The 21,794-nt window shown below is 45.6% G+C and overlaps 1 protein-coding gene across 1 annotated transcript in view; it reads right to left on the bottom strand.

Moving 5' to 3' along the window:
- LOC124781918 (odorant receptor 2a-like) overlaps positions 1-15,049 on the bottom strand; it is a 51,765-nt gene extending 36,716 nt beyond the window's left edge. Inside the window, exons 1-2 of the mRNA XM_047253900.1 lie at positions 14,795-15,049; positions 2,018-2,167 (exon numbers count right to left, since the gene is read on the bottom strand). Coding sequence (XP_047109856.1) covers positions 2,018-2,167; positions 14,795-15,049 — 405 coding nt within the window. The remainder of the gene's footprint in view (positions 1-2,017; positions 2,168-14,794) is intronic.
- Positions 15,050-21,794: the final 6,745 nt, after the last annotated feature.

The following is a 21,794-nucleotide window of genomic DNA, read 5'->3' as shown; positions in this document are numbered from 1 at the left end:
CGGATATTTCGTCAAAATTAGGCAGAATCTTAAGGAAACATCATTTTAAAGTAATCATCCGCCCATCCACAAGATCTGTTCTCTTCTCGGTTTGGCAAAGAATGTTCTGCGATTGGAATCTACAGAATACCTTTCCAGAGTGGGGGAGCCGACATTGGTCCTACAACGCGCACAGAGCATGAATGACGCGTTGAACTTGATCACCACACTCGACTTTCGCAGCCCAGTAAGCTAGTTATAGCCGAGCATTATATCTCCACAGTACCTTCTGTGGAATATTGTCATGGAAATCTTAGCCTTTACGAGATCCTTCTGGGGTTCAGTTATTAAGGAATCGATGGAAATCTTATTAGTGCAAGACCTTGTTAATCGTGATGGCAACTTTCACCATTATAAGCCGTGGACCAGGTGATTTTTTTAATGTCTTCAGAAACGAAACGTGTTACGGCAAATGACACGTCTAGTGACAATTTGATTAATTTTGGCATCTGAATTTCTTCAACTCCGCGATTTCACATTCCGACAGAGAGCATGCATATAGCATCACTATTGCGCTTTCGCCTGCCCACCATAAATGGACAGGGGAGCGAAACTCGACAGAGGTCACCCATTAAGCGGCTGCTTTTGCTCATGCGCCTCCTCGCCCATTTTTGATAGTAAGTTAGTGAGGAGATTTACCCATCTCCAGTGCAAAACAATCACCTGAAGACGGCTGAATGGTTCTCCGCCGTGTATGGCTGCAATCCCGAAACTTCTTGGACCGCGAATTATAATGTACCTGTGCACTGTTACTGATGGTTCATTTTATCCTCTTTTCTTCTCCGTCTTCCTATTCCTCATTGTTCGCAGTTTTAGCTATCCGTCAGCACCGGGCGCAACCTTACGCATGGTCCACGAGGACAACGTGGCCTCGGTTTCCCAATTGTTCGTTTACCATCGACAACCTACGAAAACTGCGTCATGCCTTTGTTTCTTGAACTGCTGAAAGTACGTATCAATAACACCGGAGACGGCTTTCCCTCCGCTTCTCAATGACAGGTGCCAGTCCATAATGCCTCAAAATTTAATTTTTGACCACATGATCGTGAAATGTAAACGCACATGCCCACCAAAGTATTTAGGTTTCCACTACAGTAAATAGTTACTCTGATCCTTTTCTTGTGGGCCAGCATTCTTCACCGTACGTGGTAAGTGGAAGAAGTTGTATTTTCGACTTGGGTCGTTCCGGTATTACAAGGCATACCAGTCAATGTCCACCATTTCAGCCATGCATTGCTGTTGCGGTTTGTGATTTCAGAAACAAGTGAGCTGTCGGGAGCAGTTTTGGAGCCAATTTACTTGAAGATATTTCTCCTTAAACATCCATACCATCGATCTTCATAGTGTCCGTATTAATTCTATCTGTTGACAGGTACTCCTTTACACTGAGGAGTAGTCGGTACTGTTTAGGACGGTTGTTTCATGCTTGGACTTGTTAGAAATCCTTATTGTCCGCTGAAAAACGTCATGAGCATACATCAGTGATAAAGCTGCTAATTTCTGAAGATCTCCCATGACTGTGCTCATTATTCTCATGAACAAAACAAAAATGGCAAATCCTTAATGTGCACCAACAGAAACGCGAAAGTCACTGATAACACAGAAGCAGCAAAGATCGTATTTGAGGACTGTGTGACAGCAGTTGGACTCATTCAATTAGTTCTTCAGGTACTTCATGCTCACGAAGGGCAAACCATATGACAGTCAAAGGCCATGTCCAGGGAAGAGAAGTATACTTCAACCATCACTTTACTGTCATACTAATTTTTAGAAAATTCCACATTCAGTTCTGTTATCTTGAGAAGTCTACTTCTCTTTTAATTTTCTACTTTTAAGTACAACAGTTGTATTAAAAAACTTTCCATTGACCTATTTTGGTGTGTCTGTTCGCTAATGGAAAACCTTAGTCTACAAATTTCTATATAATTAAAAATCACTTGCGTTTCTGTCGGGTTCCACGCTGGATTGCAACACTAACCTGGAAGTAACGATACATGCGGTCTACGTTGTCCTGGTAGCAGCTGCGGATGTTTTCACTGCCCTCGTCGGCACCGTACTGGGTCCGCATGCTGTACATTAGCTGCACCAGTTCACGTAACGTGCCTCCCTCCACAATGAAGAGGACAGCCTGTAGACAAGATAAAGCGCTCATAGAAAACTGATACCTCCAGATTTTGTATACATGTTCCATCTACGTCTCTAAACAGCACAACTGAGGCAGAGAAAGAGATAGAGGAGTATCTATATAGAATGTACAAGGAAATAAGGAAGCAATTTGCTCTCTGTTTGCTTTCAAAACCTCTGCTCACCGAATCAGTATGTGTTGTGGATACCTATACTGTGATTGCTTGCCTGTAAAAGGGCTTTTTGTTGAAATATGAAACAATGGACACTATGCGCTTGAGAGTGGCTACATACAAAATAAAACTAATTCTACGGTGATATACCTCCACACTGTCCATTTAATACTGAATATCGTTGTACATATTGAACCGCTGATTTAGAAGCCAGCTGGACACTTCTGTAGGCCACTCTGTGGACAGCTGAGACAGAAATTGTTTCTTGAGTGTACATCTATGTTTTAAAGCGTTTCGGTATCAACAAAAATGTTCAGAACGTATGTTAAATCGTGCCAAATCGATACAGTGCAGCATGGTGATAATGCTGAGATCCTTAGTGCCTGCTAAACAGAAACGTAATACTTGCAAACAACGTCCTGTTAGTAAGCTAGTGTTACAGAGACAGCGCACTTCTCTCTGAGACAGCTGCTGCATGTGCACGAATATTTTTTGCCTCAATTCCTGCCATTCGTGGATGGTGGGTTTTAATAGCAATCAGCCTTTAGTGTGTTCTGAGACATTTGTCAGACTATTCTTATTTCATGCAAAATTTTTCTGCATTATAAGCAACTTACGTAAGCACTCCTCGAGAATATATGATGTAATCTCTATGCATCCTTCTTAATTCACATTATCTTTCTGTGGCAAGTTAAAAATTTCAGCCTGAATTTGCACATGCACTGGTGTGCTAAACTAACTTCCACATGATACTTCTGTGCCAACGAATACAGCTCCCTGAGACTGGGACGATATGCTGAAAGCACTGCTACAATATATTGCAGAAGGCAGGTAAAGAAATATGAAATGAGATGAAGAAAAATAGCACTTTGACAGCAACTACACTGAAGCCAACTGAAATTATAATTGCCTATGGACATTGCAAAAGGCGGTACATGGTTCTTAATATGGTGAGTGGTCACCTCAGACGACATTGCATGCTCTGCAACGTACTCCCATGCTAGCAAAGTTGGTAAGGAGTTATTCTGGTAGGGCGTTCTATTCCTAGATCAGCACGTTCGACAGATGTTGGACTGTGGTTGGTGCACCTAGATCCCCAGCACATCCGGCATGCGCTGTATGGGACCTAGGACGGAGAAAAGGGCTGGTCTCTCGTTTCAAAAGCTACTCCAACTGTCCATTTCGATGCCGTCGTCAATTTCATCCATAACAAAGAAGGCATCAGCGAATGCGCCTCTGAAAATAAGCATCTGGGGAAGGAGTATAATGCACCTGACGTTGATCGGTGAGTGTGCTGGATTGAAAGATGTTGAGGTCAGTACGTCCATGCAACACTATCTGGTCCTTCAGAACGCTCATTGTCGCCTATATACAGGCTACACTGACGGATGTAAGCAAAAGTTGGGAGGCACGTTTCCGCATCTGGAAGATTATCTCTATTCACATGCCATTCGCTAAAGTGTAGCGCTAGTAGCCCCACTATGAGCATGCTGTCAGGATTGCTTTAAATACAAACTGTGAAGGACGTGAGCTTTAGTGACTTTTGAGATAGGGCATGGTGAGTTGCTGTTGGTCAACAAGGTCGTTATGGAACAAAGACGACGTTACCAAAGACACCGTTACCAATACCTCACTGAGTTTCTGCGAGGTCTTGTCACAGGTCTAGGAGAATATGGATGTTCCTTCTGCAATATTGCAGAAAGGCTTTGGCAGGAATGCAGCCGCTGTACATGTCTGACTGCAGTTGTGGTCTCGGGAGCGAATGGTCACAAAAAGACCGGTCCCAAATGGCCACACACCACTAACGAGAGGGAACACCATCGTTTTCGACGTATGGCTCTGTCACCTCGTGCTACATCTGCAGCAGCAATCTGAGCATTAGTTGGCTCGGCATTGACACAACGACCTGCTAGAAATCGATTACTTCAAGGACAGCTTCGGCCCAGACGCCTTATGTGGTGCAGTCCACTCAACCCAACCCACCGCCATTTGCGATTTCAGTAGTGTCAAGTGAGAGCTCATTGGTGGGCCAGTTGAAGGAATGTTATGTTTTGTGATGAAAGCTGCTTTTGCCTCGGTGCCAGTGATAGCCCTGTGGTGGTTAAAAGTAGGCCCGTGGCGGACCAGCAACCAACCTCTATGTGTGGTAGACATACTGGACCTGGAGTATGATTTAATGCATCACCAGAAGTACTGTCGTGGTTATCTCATTCACCTGACTGAAAATTTGTGCGTTAGTCTGGTACTTACATCTTATGTGCTGTTATTCACGAACAGCATTCGAAGAGTGTTTTCCAGCAAGATGATGCTCTCCCACATACCGCTGTTGTAACCCAACTTGCGCTACAGATTGTGGACTTGTTGCCGTAGCAGGTATGGCACATCATCGGACAACTCCAGCGTCATCCACAATCAGTATTAAGCGGCCCTGTATCGACCGACCAAGTGCAACAGACATGGAACTCCATCCCACAAACTGACATCCGGCACCAACACAACGCGTGCACGTTTGCATCCCTGCATTCAACGTCTGGCAGTTCACCGTCTATTAATGTGCAGCATTTCTCATTTTCTCCCCTTAATCTAGCAATGTTAATCACTTACCTAGACAAATGTATTTCCGAAATCTTACGATTCTACATTAATTAAAATTTTTTGTGTTGCGATTGTTTCCATCTGTGTGCATTTTAGCCGTCAGTCTTCTGAATGGTTTGATGCGGCATGCGATGAATTTTTCTCTTATGCCAAACTTCCTCTCAGACGTATCAGAGTAACAATGGCAACCTGCGTCCTCAATTATTTTCTAGATGTATTCCAATCTCTGATTTCTCCTAAAGTTTTCACCGTCTGCAGCTCCCTGTAGGACCAAGGAAGTCTTAACAGATGATTTATCATCCCGTTCCGTATTGTTGTCTGTTTTATCCCTACGTTCATTACCTTGACGATTCTGCACAGAACCTCGTCATTCCCTATCTCATCAGTTCACCTGATTTTAAAACATTCTTCTGTAGCACCACATTTCAAGTACTTCCATTCTCCTCTGTCCTGATTCTCTCACGGTCCACGTTTCACTGTCATATAGTGCTGTGCTCCACAAACACATTTACAGAAATATCTTCCTCAAATTAAGGCCTATGTTTGATACTAGTACACTTACCTTGGACCGGTATGCTCTTTCTAGCTCTGCTAGTCTTATTTTTAAGTCCTCCCTGCTTCGTCCATCATGGTTGTTTTGCTGCCAAGGTACCAGAATTCCTTAACTTCACCTGTTTAGTTTTGATCAATTCTGATAGTAGGTTTTCCGCTGTTCTAATTTCTTTACTTCCCATTACGTTCGTCTTTTTTCGATTTACTCTCAGTCCGTATTCGGTGCTCATCGGACTGTTCATTCCATTCATCGCATCCTGTTATTCTTCTTTCACGGAGGATAGCAATGTCATCAGTGTATCTTGTCACTGAGATCCTTCCCCCTTGCATTTTAACCCGCTGTTGAATCTTTGATTTACTTTCGTCCATGATTTATAGACCGAACAGTAGGGGCGAGAGACTACATCCTGGTCTTACACCCTCTCCCACTGTGATCGAAGAATCCCAATCAAACACCTAGCTGATCAACTGGACATCTCTGTTGGTAGTGCTGACACAATCGCCACTAGTTGGTGTATTCCAAGCTGTGTGCCCCTGTGTTCCATGCCGCGTAACAGAAGACCATAACGAGCAACGAAGAACCATCTGTGCGGAATGCCTTGCGTACTGGGTCGCTAATTGTGACAATTTTCTGTCGAATATCGTCATAGGTTATGAAACATGAGCCCATCATTTCGAACCGGAGACGAAACGGCAATCCATGGAGTCGCGCCATACCACCTCTCCCCAAGAAAATGTTCAAAGCCGCACCTTCAGCCATTAGTCATGGTGACGTTCTTCTGAGACTCTGAAGGTGTTATTCAGGTTGATTTCTTCCCTGATAGTGCAACGATCAACTCGAAAGTGTACTTTGCTACCGTTAGGAAACTGAAGCGTGGTTTCGTCGCTACAAAAATGCAAGCGAAGTTCTCCTTCTCCAGGGCAACGCAAGGCCTCACACAAGCCTGCACACCCGAAAGGTGCTCACGTAACTGCATCGGATAGCTCTTTCTCATCCATTCTACAGACCGGATCCCGCACCTTCCGACTCTCGTCTGTTTGGCCCAATGAAGGATGCACTCCCGGGGAAGCAATACGTGTGTGATAAGATGTTTATTGATGCAGCGACACGTGGGAACCGATGTTGACCATTAGAGTGCTACCACGCGGGCGTACAGACCTGATACGAGAGCATTACTTAAAACATATCCTCTAAGACGCACCGTGAACGAATTATCCCAATGGGACGGAAAACGGTAGATATGATGCACAAACAAAGGGTTACAATTAAAAAAAGAAGATAAGAAAAAATGTCTGATCTATTCAATAGAAAACACTTCTCGAACTGAGCAAGTCAATAATGTTTGCTCCATGTCCGGCCCTGAAGCAAGCGTCTATTGGGCTTGTCATTGACAGACTTACTGTATGTCCTCCTGACGGATATCGTACCATATTCTGTCAAAATGGCGCGGTAGATTGTCAAAATCCTGAGCTGTTTGGAGCCCACTGTCAATCACGCTCAAACGTACACAGTTAGCGAGAGATCCGGTAACGTTGCTGGCGAAGGGAGAGTGTGGGAAGTACGCAGACAAGCAGTAAAGACTCTCGTCGTGTGCAGCTGGGCATTGTCTTACTGAAATGGAAGCCTAGGATGGCTTGCTAGGAAACGAGACGTAAAACATCGTCGACGTAGTACCGTGGATGACAACCAAAGTCGTCTTGCTATGAAAAGCAATTGCACTCCAATCCGTCGATCCAAGTCGTCGGGTCATCTGGCGGGCAAAGTAAGATTGGTATCCCACTGCTGTCAGGGGCCTCTCCAGGAACGTCTTCACTGGTAAACGGGGCTCAGTTCGAAGCGGGACCCACCACTGAGGACAAATCTTCTCCAATAAGATTCCAGGCCGAAGACGTGTCTAGAGACGGCCAGACAGCGGTGGGAGACCAGCCTGAACGTCGCCCGCCATACGGCCCGACAACGTGGAAGGATGATCTGGGGTCCCTTTCCAGTTCATAGCAGGAAGCCTTGGCTTTTTCACCCTTACAACACAGAGGCAAATCGACGATATTCTATGTCCCATTTTGTTGCTCTTCGTGATAAGGCATCCTGGGCTTACAATACGGCATGGCAACGCCCGTCCACAAACTGCTACAGTTTCCACTGCTTGTCTTCGTACTTGCCAAAAACTACTTTGTCCAAGTACGTGGCAGGAGCGCAGCCCTCCAACCAGCACGGTATATTCACGATCTAACACCAATTGGACAGAATTTAGTTCGATATCCCTCAGGAGGACATCTAACAACTCCATCAATCAATGGGAAACGAAAAAATTGCTTGCATTAGGACCAGAGATGGATCAACGCGTTACTGACTTTACCTATTTGTGAATCTCTTTCCCTTGAAGTAAGTTTTCCGATTTTTCTAAAGTTGTGACCCTTTGTTTGTCTGTACGTGCACATCATATCTTCCGATTTCGGTCCCACTTCTCCCCATTGAGATAATTATTTCATGGTCTGTCTTTCTTGTCTTTATGTTCTGAGAGTATATCTTGACCCTTACTACAAAAGAACGTTGTAAGAAAGGAAGTATCTCAGTTGAATACCGAGTCAAAGTATGCTGATTCAAATAATTAGGATCATCTGAAATACACTCCTGGAAATGGAAAAAAGAACACATTGACACCGGTGTGTCAGACCCACCATACTTGCTCCGGACACTGCGAGAGGGCTATACAAGCAATGATCACACGCACGGCACAGCGGACACACCAGGAACCGCGGTGTTGGCCGTCGAATGGCGCTAGCTGCGCAGCATTTGTGCACCGCCGCCGTCAGTGTCAGCCAGTTTGCCGTGGCATACGGAGCTCCATCGCAGTCTTTAACACCGGTAGCATGCCGCGACAGCGTGGACGTGAACCGTATGTGCAGTTGACGGCCTTTGAGCGAGGGCGTATAGTGGGCATGCGGGAGGCCGGGTGGACGTACCGCCGAAGTGCTCAACACGTGGGGCGTGAGGTCTCCACAGTACATCGATGTTGTCGCCAGTGGTCGGCGGAAGGTGCACGTGCCCGTCGACCTGGGACCGGACCGCAGCGACGCACGGATGCACGCCAAGACCGTAGGATCCTACGCAGTGCCGTAGGTGACCGCACCGCCACTTCCCAGCAAATTAGGGACACTGTTGCTCCTGGGGTATCGGCGAGGACCATTCGCAACCGTCTCCATGAAGCTGGGCTACGGTTCCACACATCGTTAGGCCGTCTTCCGCTCACGCCCCAACATCGTGCAGCCCGCCTCCAGTGATGTCGCGACAGGCGTGAATGGAGGGACGAATGGAGATGTGTCGTCTTCAGCGATGAGAGTCGCTTCTGCCTTGGTGCCAATGATGGTCGTATGCGTGTTTGGCGCCGTGCAGGTGAGCGCCACAATCAGGACTGCATACGACCGAGGCACACAGGGCCAACACCCGGCATCATGGTGTGGGGAGCGATCTCCTACACTGGCCGTACACCACTCGTGATCGTCGAGGGGACACTGAATAGTGCACGGTACATCCAAACCGTCATCGAATCTATCGTTCTACCATTCCTAGACCGGCAAGGGGACTTGCTGTTCCAACAGGACAATGCACGTCGGCATGTATCCCGTGCCACCCAACGTGCTCTAGAAGGTGTAAGTCAACAACCCTGGCCAGCAAGATCTCCGGATCTGTCCCCCATTGAGCATGTTTGGGACTGGATGAAGCGTCGTCTCACGCGGTCTGCACGTCCAGCACGAATGCTGGTCCAACTGAGGCGCCAGGTGGAAATGGCATGGCAAGCCGTTCCACAGGACTACATCCAGCATCTCTACGATCGTCTCCATGGGAGAATAGCAGCCTGCATTGCTGCGAAAGGTGGATATACACTGTACTAGTGCCGACATTGTGCATGCTCTGTTGCCTGTGTCTATGTGCCTGTGGTTCTGTCAGTGTGATCATGTGATGTATCTGACCCCAGGAATGTGTCAATAAAGTTTCCCCTTCCTGGGACAATGAATTCACGGTGTTCTTATTTCAATTTCCAGGAGTGTACTATCTTTTAATTACGATAATGACTGAAGCAGAAGAAATGAATTAAAATTTGTGCTGCTGCCGGGACTCGAACCCGGGTCTTCTTGCTTGCTAGGCGCAAATGCTAACCATGTAAGGGAAAATAAGCAGAAGACTTGAGGTTTGTGTTACATAGTTCGTGCAGAACCATTAAGCATATTGCTGCGGTAGTGTAATTGTTGGCATTTCTACTTAACAACACTCAGCCTCGAGTCCCGGCAGCAGTATGAATTTTAATTCATTTCTTCTGCTTGACTCATTATCGTACATAAAGAAGAGACTTAAATGTCTCATGGAAGAATGTAATTCTAAGATCTATATGTTTTAATGGCTGAAAACATCGATAAAATTGGAACGCCAACTTCAGAAATGGCGCCGACAAAATACTGTTTCGATTTGTACTCTACTAATCAAATGCAGCCTTTTGATACACACGCCAGCCGGTGCGGCCGAGCGGTTATAGGCGCTACAGTCTGGAACCGCGCGACCGCTACGGTCGCAGGTTCGAATCCTGCCTCGGGCATAGAAGTGTGTGATGTCCCTAGGTTAGTTGGGTTTAAGTAGTTCTAAGTTCTTGCAGACTGATGACCTCAGATATTAGGTCCCATAGTGCTCAGAGCCATGTGTGTGTTTGATACACATACTAACAACAAGGAAACTGCCAAAACACGCGTGGGTGATTAGTGCCAGAGTGACGAGAGAGACAGGAAGTGTTCGACGTGACAGCTAAAGCTGTGTATCGCTTCAGATATCACACTGTTTTTCTATCTGGTTAATGATACCCTGGCAACACTAGAGTTTATACAATATACAGTGATGAGCCACATCAAAACAACCATGACCCGCCGTGAGACTGAATGCCTCTAGGTGGGCATGCGGGCAGGCGATGTGGTAAGGGATGTAAATAAATAGGGCACAGGCTAATGGTCCCGCCGAGTGGCCTCGTGGTTTGAGGCGCCACGTTACGGACTGAGCAGCCCCTCCCTCCGGAGCTTAGAGTCACTCGGCCATAGGTGTGTATGTGGTTCTTAGCACAAGTTAGTTTGAGTAGAGTGTAAGTCTAGGGACCGATGACCTCAGCAGTTTGATCCCATAGGATTCACATACATTTGAACACAGGCGAATGCGTAAACGTTTTACTGGGGATTACGGACGAAAATGATGAAATCCACTGACATAAGCGACTTAGACAATGAGCAGATTACTGTGGCCTGGCACCTGGGAGCGGACATCTCGGGAAACGCGAAGCTGTTCGGCTGTTCGCGAGCTACTGTCGTGGGCATTCATGGAAAATGATTAAATGGCATCTCTGCGGGATCTAGTCCTCAATGAGTAGTTTCATGTTGATACAGCGCACCGTAATACACTGGCTGACTCTCTTCTTCACAGAAGCGGTCAAGGTGGCAGCCGATGTTTGAGAGCATTAGCATGATATTGGTCAATTTTTTATGTGATGTGCTTTATTATATACCACAGTGTTAGACGAAAGAGTAAATGTAATAATTGTAGGGAGAATATCTGCGAGACTGTAGAGGTTGCTGTAGTACACTGATGTGGCAGAAGTCCTCCTAATACAGCGCCGGACCTCCTTTTGCCTGGCATAGTGCAGCAGCTCGACGTGGCATGGACTCGACAAGTGGCTGAAAGCTCCCTGCAGAAATATCGGCATATATTACTGCTAACTCTAACACTATCGGAAAAACAAATACAGGACAGAACCGAGCAGTAGTGGATAGAAGCTTGAGGGTGAAGATTAAAGTGAGCATTTCCGATCTCAGTACCAAATATCGTTACTCATATGGATCATGTCTGTTTACAAACAAGACACACAGCACATACCATTGGCCTTTAGACTGTTAAGCAGATATTTTCGTTGCAATACAGAAATACATATAAGAAATCAAAAGAAATGCATTTACTCAGAAACCATGGCAGTTTGAATCAAAATAGCTAGGGATGATGTTATAGGATATAAACGAAAGTTGGTAGGCATCTTTCTGCATCTGAAAGATGATGTCTACTGAGAACTCTCACCAGTCGTGTAAGAGTGGCGTTAGTACCGCTGTAATGAGGATGTAAATCAACATTGCTTTAAAAACACGCTGTAGCGGTTATGAACGTTAGTTACATTTGACATTTGGGGTAATGAGTTGAGGGTAGTGAAGGGTACCTTTAAGGCCATTATTAGCATCTCACTGAGTTTGAACAACATCACGTAACAGGGCTAGGAGAAGCTGAATTTCCCTTCTGCGATATTACAGAAAGTCTTGGCTGGAATGTAACCACTGTACATGATGACTAGCTGCTGTGGTCACGAGAACGTACGGTCTGAAGATGACCAGACACCCGGCGGCCACGTAGCACTACCGAGAGGGAATACCATCGTGTTCAGCGTTTCTCTCTGGCGCACCCTACTGCATGTGCAGCCCCAACTTGAGCAATAGTTGGCACCAAGTGACACAACTAACTGTTAGAAATCGATTACTTCAAGGGCAGCTCCGAGCCAGACTGTCTGTAGCGGGAATTTCACTGACCCCAAACCACCACCATTTTCGACTTCAGTGGTCTCAAGCGAGAACTCGTTGGAGGGCAGATCTGTTGTGTTTTCTGAGGAAAGCTGGTTCTACCCAGTGATGCCCGGTGTTGGTTACAAGGCGACCATTTGAAGGCCTGTAATCAAGCTGACTGCGTGCTACACACAGAGGATCTACACCTGGAGCTATTTTCTGGAATGTGATATCGTACAACAGGAGAAGCACTGTCGTGATTATCCCAAGCAAATTCGTGCGCCAATCTGATGATTCGATCTCTTGTGCTGCCATCCATGAATAGCAATCAGGGGGACGGTGGTCGTTTCCAACAGGATAATGCTCGCCTACATACAACAGTTGTGACCCAACATGTTGTACAGAATATCTACATGTCTCCTTAGGCTTCTGGATCAACAGATATGTCTCCTACCGGCCACAGACGGGATATCATTGCACGACAACTCCAGTGTCATTCATAACCCGCATTAACAGTATCGACCGACCAAGTGCAAACAGGCATGGAACTCCATCCCACAAACTGACATCCGGCGCCTGCGCAACGCAATTCATGCACGTGTGCATGCTTACATTCCACATTCTAGCAGTTACACCAGTTATTAATGTACCAGCATTTCCAGTGGATTATGTCACGCTAATTATCACCATGTGGTATTGCGATGTTAATCATTTGCGTATGTTACCTAAACATATGTATTCTAGAAACTTCATTACTCCAAATTAATTAATTTTTGGTGTTGCGACAGTTTTTCCGTCGGCGTATAGAGATCGGGTTTGGGTTCAGGCCTTCAATGGGAGGTCTAAGACGTTAAAACAATGTAGGGTACTTGACTATATTAGGCGCACTTTTTGTACAATGCTGTTATGGTCACTGGAGAAAAATTTAGTCGCTTGATACTCAGAAACTCAAATATGTAGTAAAGTCATCTTCAGAATATCAAAATATGTAGGGAGTTTGATACACACGGTCTGGAGTAACATACACTTATGTATATGCTTTCATATTCTGAAGATGAGTTTACTCGAAACCTTTTAACAAAGTTAAGTATCCGACATAAAGTGACTAAATTTACTAAATTTTTCTGTAGCGACCATAACAGCAGTGTATAAAAGATGTCTCCGTATCTGTATAATGGTCGCACGTCTCTTACGTGACTATATGTCACACGTAAAATACACTAAGTGATCAAAAGTGTCCGGACATCCTTCAAAACACACACACACACACACACACACACACACACACACACACACACACACACATATATATATATATATATATATATATATATATATATATATATATTACGTGCATTGTGCAGCCGCCTACAGCCAGGTGCTAGATATAAAAGACCTCAGTAGTCATTAGACATCGTGAGAGAGCACAATGGGGCGCTCCGCGGAACTCACGGACTTCGAACGTGGTGGGGTCATCAGGTGTCACTTACGCCACACATCTGTACGCGAGATTTTCACACTTCTAAACATCCATGTGATAGTGAAGTAGAAACCTGAAGGGACACGTACAACACAAAAGCGTACAGGCCGAACTCGTCTGTTCACTGACAGAGACCGCCGACATTTGAAGAGGGTCGTAATGTGTAATAGGCAGACATCTATCCAGACTATCACACAAGAATTCCAAACTGCATCAGTATCCACTGTAAGTACTATGACAGACGAGAGGTGAGTGCGAGAGGTGTGCTCATAAGCCACACATCATGCCGGTAAATGCCAAACGATGCCTAGCTTGGTGTATGGAGCGTAAACATTGGACGAATTAACAGTGGAAAAACGTTGTGTCGAGTGACAAATCACGGTACACAATATGACGATCCGATGGCAGGGTGTGGGTATGGCGAATGCAAGGTGAACGTCATATGCCAGCGTGTGTACGGCCAACAGGAAAATTCAGAGGAGATTGTGTTATGATTTGGTCGTGTTTTTCATGGAGGGGACTTGCACCCCTGCTCGTTTTGCCTGGCACTATAACAGCGCAGGCCTACAGTGATGTTTTAAGCACCTTCTTGCTCCCCAGTGTTGAAGAGCAATTCGGGGATGGCGATTGCATCTCTCAACGCGATCGAGCACCTGTTCATAGTGCACGGCCTGTGGCGGAGTGGTTACAGGACAATAAGATCCCTGAATGGACTGGCCTGCACAGAGTCCTGACCTGAATCCTACAGAACATCTTTGGGATGTTTTAGAACGCCGACTTCGTGCTAGGCCTCACCGATCGACATCAATACCTGTCCTCAGTGCAGCACTCCGTGAAGAATGGGCTGCGATTACACCAAAAAACCACCCAGAATCTGATTGAACGTATACGTGCGAGAGTGGAAGCTGTCATCAAGGCAAAGGGTGGGCCAACAACACATTGAATTCCAGCATTACAGTTGGAGGGCGCAACGAACTTGTAAGTCGTTCTCAACCAGGTGTCCGGATACTTTTGATCACATAGTGTATGTTAAGCACGTTTAAGTGAACCTAAATTGTACCTACACAGAATAGATACCCTAGAAGAGTTGCATCAGACCAGTTTCTATTAGAAGACCACAACAACAAAAATAACAATAATAGCAGTCCAATAGAGACTTCACGACTGACTAGAATCACGGAAAATGAACTTTCAGCCGTTGTTCAAGCCACATATTTAGTTCCACGTCACTCACACATAGGAGTTCAGGACTCACCTTAACGATGGACCCAACGCAGACAATGAAGATATAGCAGCAGTGCGCCATCTCCTCAATTTGTTCTGGAAAATCGCCGCACAACTTCAGCACGACTCCGGCAGGTAGGAAGCAGACAGAGGCCAGGGTGACGGCAGCGAGTACTGTAGGCACTACGTGGCCCCCATGCTCCTGCGGACACCAGAGGCCCAGCAGTCGCAGAACTGAAGCCTCGGAACCCAGCAGTTTGGCAGGCTCTTTTGCAGGCTGTCCCATTGCCGATCCTTAACTGACGTGCACGATTTTCAATCAGTTCTAGACTGGATCACTGCCTGGAACACAAAAGACCCTAAAACCTTTTACGGAAGCAACTAATAAATAGTTCATAATTATTTATCTTGTATTTTTATTAGTTCTATAAGGTACTGAGGTTCTTCAAAGTAGTGAAAAGACTAATCGAACATTAATTAGGGTCTCTGATCACTTCTTGAGTTAATGCACATTAATACTGAACGGAAGTTAAGAAAGTGTCTCACTTCTCGTTGGATGAGGGGAACATACCTTTCATTATTTCTCAATTGCAGGCCAGAATGTCCCGGAAAATACTCTGATGTGGTAACTGAGGAGACCACAATAGATGTGTTATTTCATCTTGATTTGCATCAAAGTAACAGTATACATTTACAGCACTGTGATTGGGCCATTTTCATTTCTGAAAGTGCCATCTGGTCAAAAAAAAATGCATGCTCCATTGACAGAACATGCCAAAATAGTTCGATAGACCTCACCCAACTTAACTTTACTTTTATGTGTTTCGTAGAATCCACTGGACGCCACAATGCCACCATCCCAAGCACTGTAGAATTAGCATCGTATCTCAGAGTTAGAAAATGGCAATCTGGCTTTAACAGTAACCTGGAGTGTGCGCTAGATCGGCATCTACATCATACTCCGCAAGCCACCTAATTGTGTGTGGCGGAGGGTAATTTCGGTACCAATACCTGATCCCTCCAACCCTGTCTCACTCTCGAATAGTGAGCGTGGAAAATGTTTGTCGGTAAGCCTCTGTATTGGCTCTAATTTCTCGAATTTTCTTCTCGTAGTCAATACCCGAGATGTATGTTGGCGTAAGTAATATGTTGTCTGAATCCTCCTGAAAAGTGCTGTCCCGAACTTTCAGTAGAAAATCTCTCCGTGATGCACAACGTCTCGCTTGTAAAATCTTCCAGTGGAGTTTGTTTAGCATCTCCGTAACGCTCTCTCGCCAGCTAAAAGATCCCGTGACGGAACGCGCTGCTCTTCATTGGATCTTCTCTATCTCGTCTATGAGTCTACCTGAAAGGATTCCAGATAGATAAACCATACTCAAGAATCGGGCGAACAAGCTCCTTATAAGCCACTTCGTTCGTCAATGAGATAATTTTCCTTAGGATTCTTCCGATGAATCTGAGTCTTGTGTATGCTTTTCCTACGGTCTGTTTTATATGGTCTTTCCAGTTAAGGTCGCTCTGGATAATTGCTCATAGATATTTTACGGCAGACGCTGTCTCCAGTTGTTTGTCAGCAATAGTGTAGCTGTACAGTAGTGGATTTCTTTTCCTATGTATGAGCAATATGTTACATTTATTTACGTTCAGGGCCTGGACAGGCCGTTAGCACCCTCACATTACAGCGGCCAAAATTGTTTCGAGCATTGGTCGACCATTGGCTGTTAGTACCCAGCCGATGTCTCAAGGTAATCCTGCGTCTGATCACGCTGGACACGAGGTTGCAAACGAATGTGACAGTCTAGGACATCCAAAGATACCGTCTGAAGACAGACAGCTGTATTCAAGCTGAGAGACTTTATCGTTCTACCCAAAAGTGGCTATTATTTTCTATTTCATGTGAGAACTGCAAACTGTTCAGTTATGTGGTTACCAATAAATGTGTTTGTCTCATTTTACCCTGGGAGCCGACTTTATTACGTGCTGTCCTTGCCTCCACACAAGGAAAAATGATATAAAAATTAACATACGAAGTGACGTTCTCACCAAGATGGAGATGTTGAATAGTATAAACACATTGTCTCAAACACTTCACTTTGGGAACTTCTTGTCTGCTTTACTGCAGGACACAGTGATGTTAATTGTTGTGCCTTTCATATAACGCATCCGGGAGTATTCCGAGACTCTGACACATCCATAATGGTATGAGAAGATTCACCATCATATCCGATCTCACAGTGTTCCAAGCACAGCACATTGGCAGCCCCCTTACTATATGTATCCATGGTATTATTCTGTATCTGTTATAGGTGTTTAGACTCATTAAACTAGACATAATTGACGGAAAAATTTGAACTGTTTAGGCAAAGACCACAAGTTAAAGGAGTTTTTAGAGGAGATGGACTACGAAAAATGGCTTCTGGCTCGGAATAATAATGTTAATGCTACGAAATGACTGTTGAGTTGAATAAGTTTATGGACAATACAGTATCAATGACAATGGTACGACGAAAACTGCGTTCCATCATCGAAAGACACTCCCACTTCAGCACTGTTGTCTACCACAGCCGAGAGGACGCGCAGCAGAGCAGCAGCAGCAGCACCTGTGTGATAAACTGTAAAGTAATTTAGTCTTTGTTTTTTGTTCACGTGCTTCTGCAAAGAAGTTCACTGTACGTGTGTATTTTTTTGTGAAGATCAGTGATCAGAAAATTAATGGTAGTTTTTTTGCGTAAGTCTTGTGAATATCGTTGTGTAGGGTGGCTTCCTAGTGTAAATCTTCCATGTAGAGAAATTTCCTCTGTTTAATAGCTTGCGGTCTCAGAGTTCAGTGAGAAATCTGCACACCAACTTTTAGTGTTAGTTTATTCTCCTTTGGTATATTTTAAAATTCAGTAGCGCCACTTGAGACCTTACATCTATTTTATACACAGTGCAATATGACTAGGAACTGTGCTTGTTGTGAGCGGACACAAGGAGAGTTGGCTGCTGTCCGTAAACAGTTGGAAGCTGCACTGGCTACCGTCGACAAGCTTCTAGCTAATGTTCGAATTTGCGGTGGCGTCCGGGCGCTAGTGACGGGACCTGCGACACCTTTGGTGTCACTGGAATCCCCTCGTGGCCCGGACGTCACTGCGGCTTCCGATACACAGTGTTCTACCTGTCCGTCCTCACTCCAGAGTGAGTGGCAGACAGTGGTGGGTTCACGAGTCACTGAGCGGAAGGCGAAAGAGGGAGCAGGCCTTGCGGCTGGCTCCCTAAGTCTTAGAAACAGGTACGTGGTGCTTCCCAGTGTTGATGATAACTCTGAGCCAGCATGGGGTGCCTCTTCTGTTGGGCCAGCGGTCTATTTCCCTGTCCAGTCCGGACAAGTACAGAGGGTTCGTATGCTTTTCATTGGGAGCTCCAATGGTAGGCGGGTAATGGAGACACTCAGTGAGATAGCAGGAAGGCGGGAAAGAATTACGATGTGCATTCGGTATGTTAGCCGGGAGGTCTCATCTGTGATGTGGAGGGGGCCCTGCCGGCGGCTATCGAGCGTACTGGGTGCAACTGGCTGCATGTAGTAGAACATGTCGGCGCGAATGACGGCAGCTCCTTGGGTCCTTTCGGCGGCCGGCAGGATTGGTGAAGGCAACTAGTAACGCATGCAGGTTCAGGCTAAGCTCTCATTGTAGCATCGTACCCATGGTTGGTTGTGTTCCTCTGGTTTGAAGCAGAGTGGAAGGTCTAAACCAGAGGCTCAGACGGCTCTTCAACGGTATCGGATGTGAATTTCTCGACTGCGCTATCGGGAGCCGAATTTTAGGGTTCCCTTAAGAGATCAGGTCTGCACTACTTGCAGGAAGCGGCTAATATGGTAGCAGAGTACGTGTGGCATGCTCATGGCTCTTTTTTAGGTTAGAGAAAACCTCCCTTTGGAGCAAAAACGATTCGCCTGTTAAATCAGCCACAGTGACCTCAGAGAATGTTGGCCCTCGCAGATCAGAGATAGAATAGATAAACATGATTTTAGTAAACTGCAGGAGCATCCAAGGAAAGGTCTCAGACTTAGTATTCCTTATTGAAGGTTATAATGCACAGATAGCAGTGGGAACAGAAAGCTGGTTGAAGCCAGGCGTCAGTGACAAGGATGATGGTTCAAATGGTTCTGAGCACTATGCGACTTAACTTCTGAGGTAATCAGTCGCCTAGAACTTAGAACTAATTAAACCTAACTAACCTAAGGACATCACACACATCCATGCCCGAGGCAGGATTTGAACCTGCTACCATAGCGGTCGCTCGGCTCCAGACTGTAGCGCCTAGAACCGCAGGGCCACTCCGGCCGGCAGTGACAAGGAAATCCTAAGTTCAGACTGAAATGTTTATCGTGAGGATAGGTCAGAGGCCAATGGTGGCGCCATGTTTATTGCAGTACAAAATTCTATAAAACCTATCGAGGTTATCACGGATTCCGAATGTGAATTAATCTGGGTGAAATTGTGTTGTAGAGCGCTTCAGATACAGCTTGCTGAATATCATTAGAAATTTTCCTGATCGTGCCGTGAATTAGGGGGTGACTTCAACTTGCCAAGTATAGATTTTAGAGTGTTATGCCATCAAAACTGGTGCCAGAGACAGGGAATCGTGTGGCATTGTCCTGGATGTCTTGTCCGAAAATTACATTGAGCACATAGTCAAAGAACCCACTCGTGCGGATAACTTCTTAGACATCCTGGCAACAAACAGACCTCAAGTTACCGAATCAGTCAACGTAGAGGAAGGTATCAGTGATCGTAAGGCTGTGATGATATCTATGAAGACAAGTCCTACAAGGAATGTTAAGAAAGGTAGGAATATATATTTACTCAGCAACGGTGACAGGGTACAAATTTCAGAATAGTTCAACAGTCGCCACCAAATATTCGGTGATGTGGACGAAGATGTGGAGAACAAACGCAAAAAATTCAAAGGCATCGTTCAATATGCCCTAGACAAGTATGAACCGAGTAAGGTTTTAAGGGATGGGAAAGATCCGCCATGGTTTAATAACCATGTTAGAAAAGCGCTACGAAACGAAGAGAACTTCATCTCTGATTTAATAAAAGTAAAAACCTAGCTCACAAACAAAAGCTGAACGAAGCGAAAATGAGCGTAATGAGAGCAACGAGTGAAGCATTCAATGGTTTCGAAAGTAAGACGTTGTCAACCGACCTGAGGAAAAACCCTAAGAGATTCTGGTCGTATGTAAAATCAGTAAGTGGGTCAAAATCATCTATTTATTCTCTCACAACCACACCGGCACCGAAACGGAAGATAACAGAGAGAAGGCAGAAATACGGGAAAGGAATCAGGACCAGATGAGATACCAATAAGATTCTATAAAGATTATGCGAAACAACTTGTTACCCTTCTAGCAGCAATTTATCGTAGATCGCTTGAGCAACGAAAGTTACCTAACAACTGGAAAAAGGCGCAGAACATTCCAGCTTTTAAGAAATCTGTTGTAGGATTTGGAACATGTTTTATGCTCAAGAATTATGACATTCTTGGAATGTAAACAGCTCCTCTATAAAAATCAACATGGATTCCGCAAACGGAGAGCCTGCGAAACTCAGCTCGCTCTGTTCTTCCATGAGACCCATAGTGCAGTGGACAACGGCGATCAGGCTGATGCCATGTTCCTTGATTTCAGTGAGGCATTGGACACCGTCAGGCATTGTCGTTTAATGAAAGAAATACGAACTTACGGAGTATCGGAACAAACCTGCGATTGGATGCAAGACTTTCTTGCAGATGGAACTCAGCTCGTCGCTCTTAACGGAATTAAATCGACAGATGCAAAAGTAATATCCGGAGTAACACAGGGAAGTGTGATAGAACGGTTGCTGTTCACAGTATATACAAATGATCTAGCAGATCTTCAAGGCTATTCGCAGATGATGCAGTTGTTTATACCGTAGCAGCAACGCCAGAGGATAGTAAGAATTTGCAGAGCGACCTGCAGAGAATTGATGAATGGTGCAGACTCTGGCTAACGGCCTGTCCAGGCGGTTAAGCATAGGCGTTGTCTGGTTGGTGTCTAGGTTACAGCTGAGTTTGAGTCGTAGCCCGCACTGGATTGACTTCCTGCGAGGTCCTGGGCAGCGGTGGAACTAATGCTGGCGAACGCTACTAACAGATGGACTGCTGGCTGGAGTAGGCATTGAGCATAGAGTATGAGTGAATGCTATCAGGTAGTGGTAATACAGTATTACGTGGAACCGTTGCTGTTGCGCAGCTATGTTTAAAATTTTAAATAATCTTGTGGAAGGATTTCCGTGAGGTACTACGTGACGTCTAGACTCAATGTAGTTCCGTGATGACAATGCTGCGGTTGCAGAGGGGTGTACTGCTGGTAGGCGATGCTGATTTCTCTCATGGAGAACACTTGAGTCTGGTGTGTGCACAAACCGATGTGTTGGTGTTCTCTTCAGCGTGTTGATTTTGTGATCCACTAATGTTAGTAAGCATGTGGTGTGTCTGGCAAGGATTGCTCCAGCTCCCCCCCCCCCCCCCCCCCTCGGGCATGTGTGTGTGTGTGTGTGTGTGTGTGTTGTCCATAGCGTAGGTTAGTTTAAGTTAGACAAAGTAGTGTGTAAGCTTAGGGACCGATGACCTAAGCAGTTTGGTCCAGTAAGGTTTTATCACAAATCTACAAATAGGGATTGCTCCTCCCCTTAAAACGAATGCAAAATGCTGAAGTTAACAGGCCAATGGGACGTCGATAGCCATCAGGAGACAAGCTCGACTGAGAGCGGCCTACAGTGACGCCACAATGATGATGGGCTCGGTTAAAGTGAAGGAGATGCCCATGTGTGCAGAGATGGGGCTCTGGGTGGTTGGCGCACTGTAGGCGCCGAAAAAAGTAAATAGGCAGGACAGTGGGATCCACACTGCGGAATTGCAAGAGATGAACCATCCGTTGGAGGCAGTTGTACCAGCGGCGTGCAAGGGAGAGTTCAAGACGTTGGCACCAAAAGGGAAGATGAAAACCTGTGCACAGACAAGAC

This window comes from Schistocerca piceifrons, chromosome 1 (genome assembly GCF_021461385.2).
Source record: "Schistocerca piceifrons isolate TAMUIC-IGC-003096 chromosome 1, iqSchPice1.1, whole genome shotgun sequence".
NCBI classification, from domain to species: Eukaryota; Metazoa; Arthropoda; class Insecta; order Orthoptera; family Acrididae; genus Schistocerca; species Schistocerca piceifrons.
Note: the sequence above shows the minus strand (reverse complement) of the source record. Positions and strands in the feature narration are given on the sequence as shown.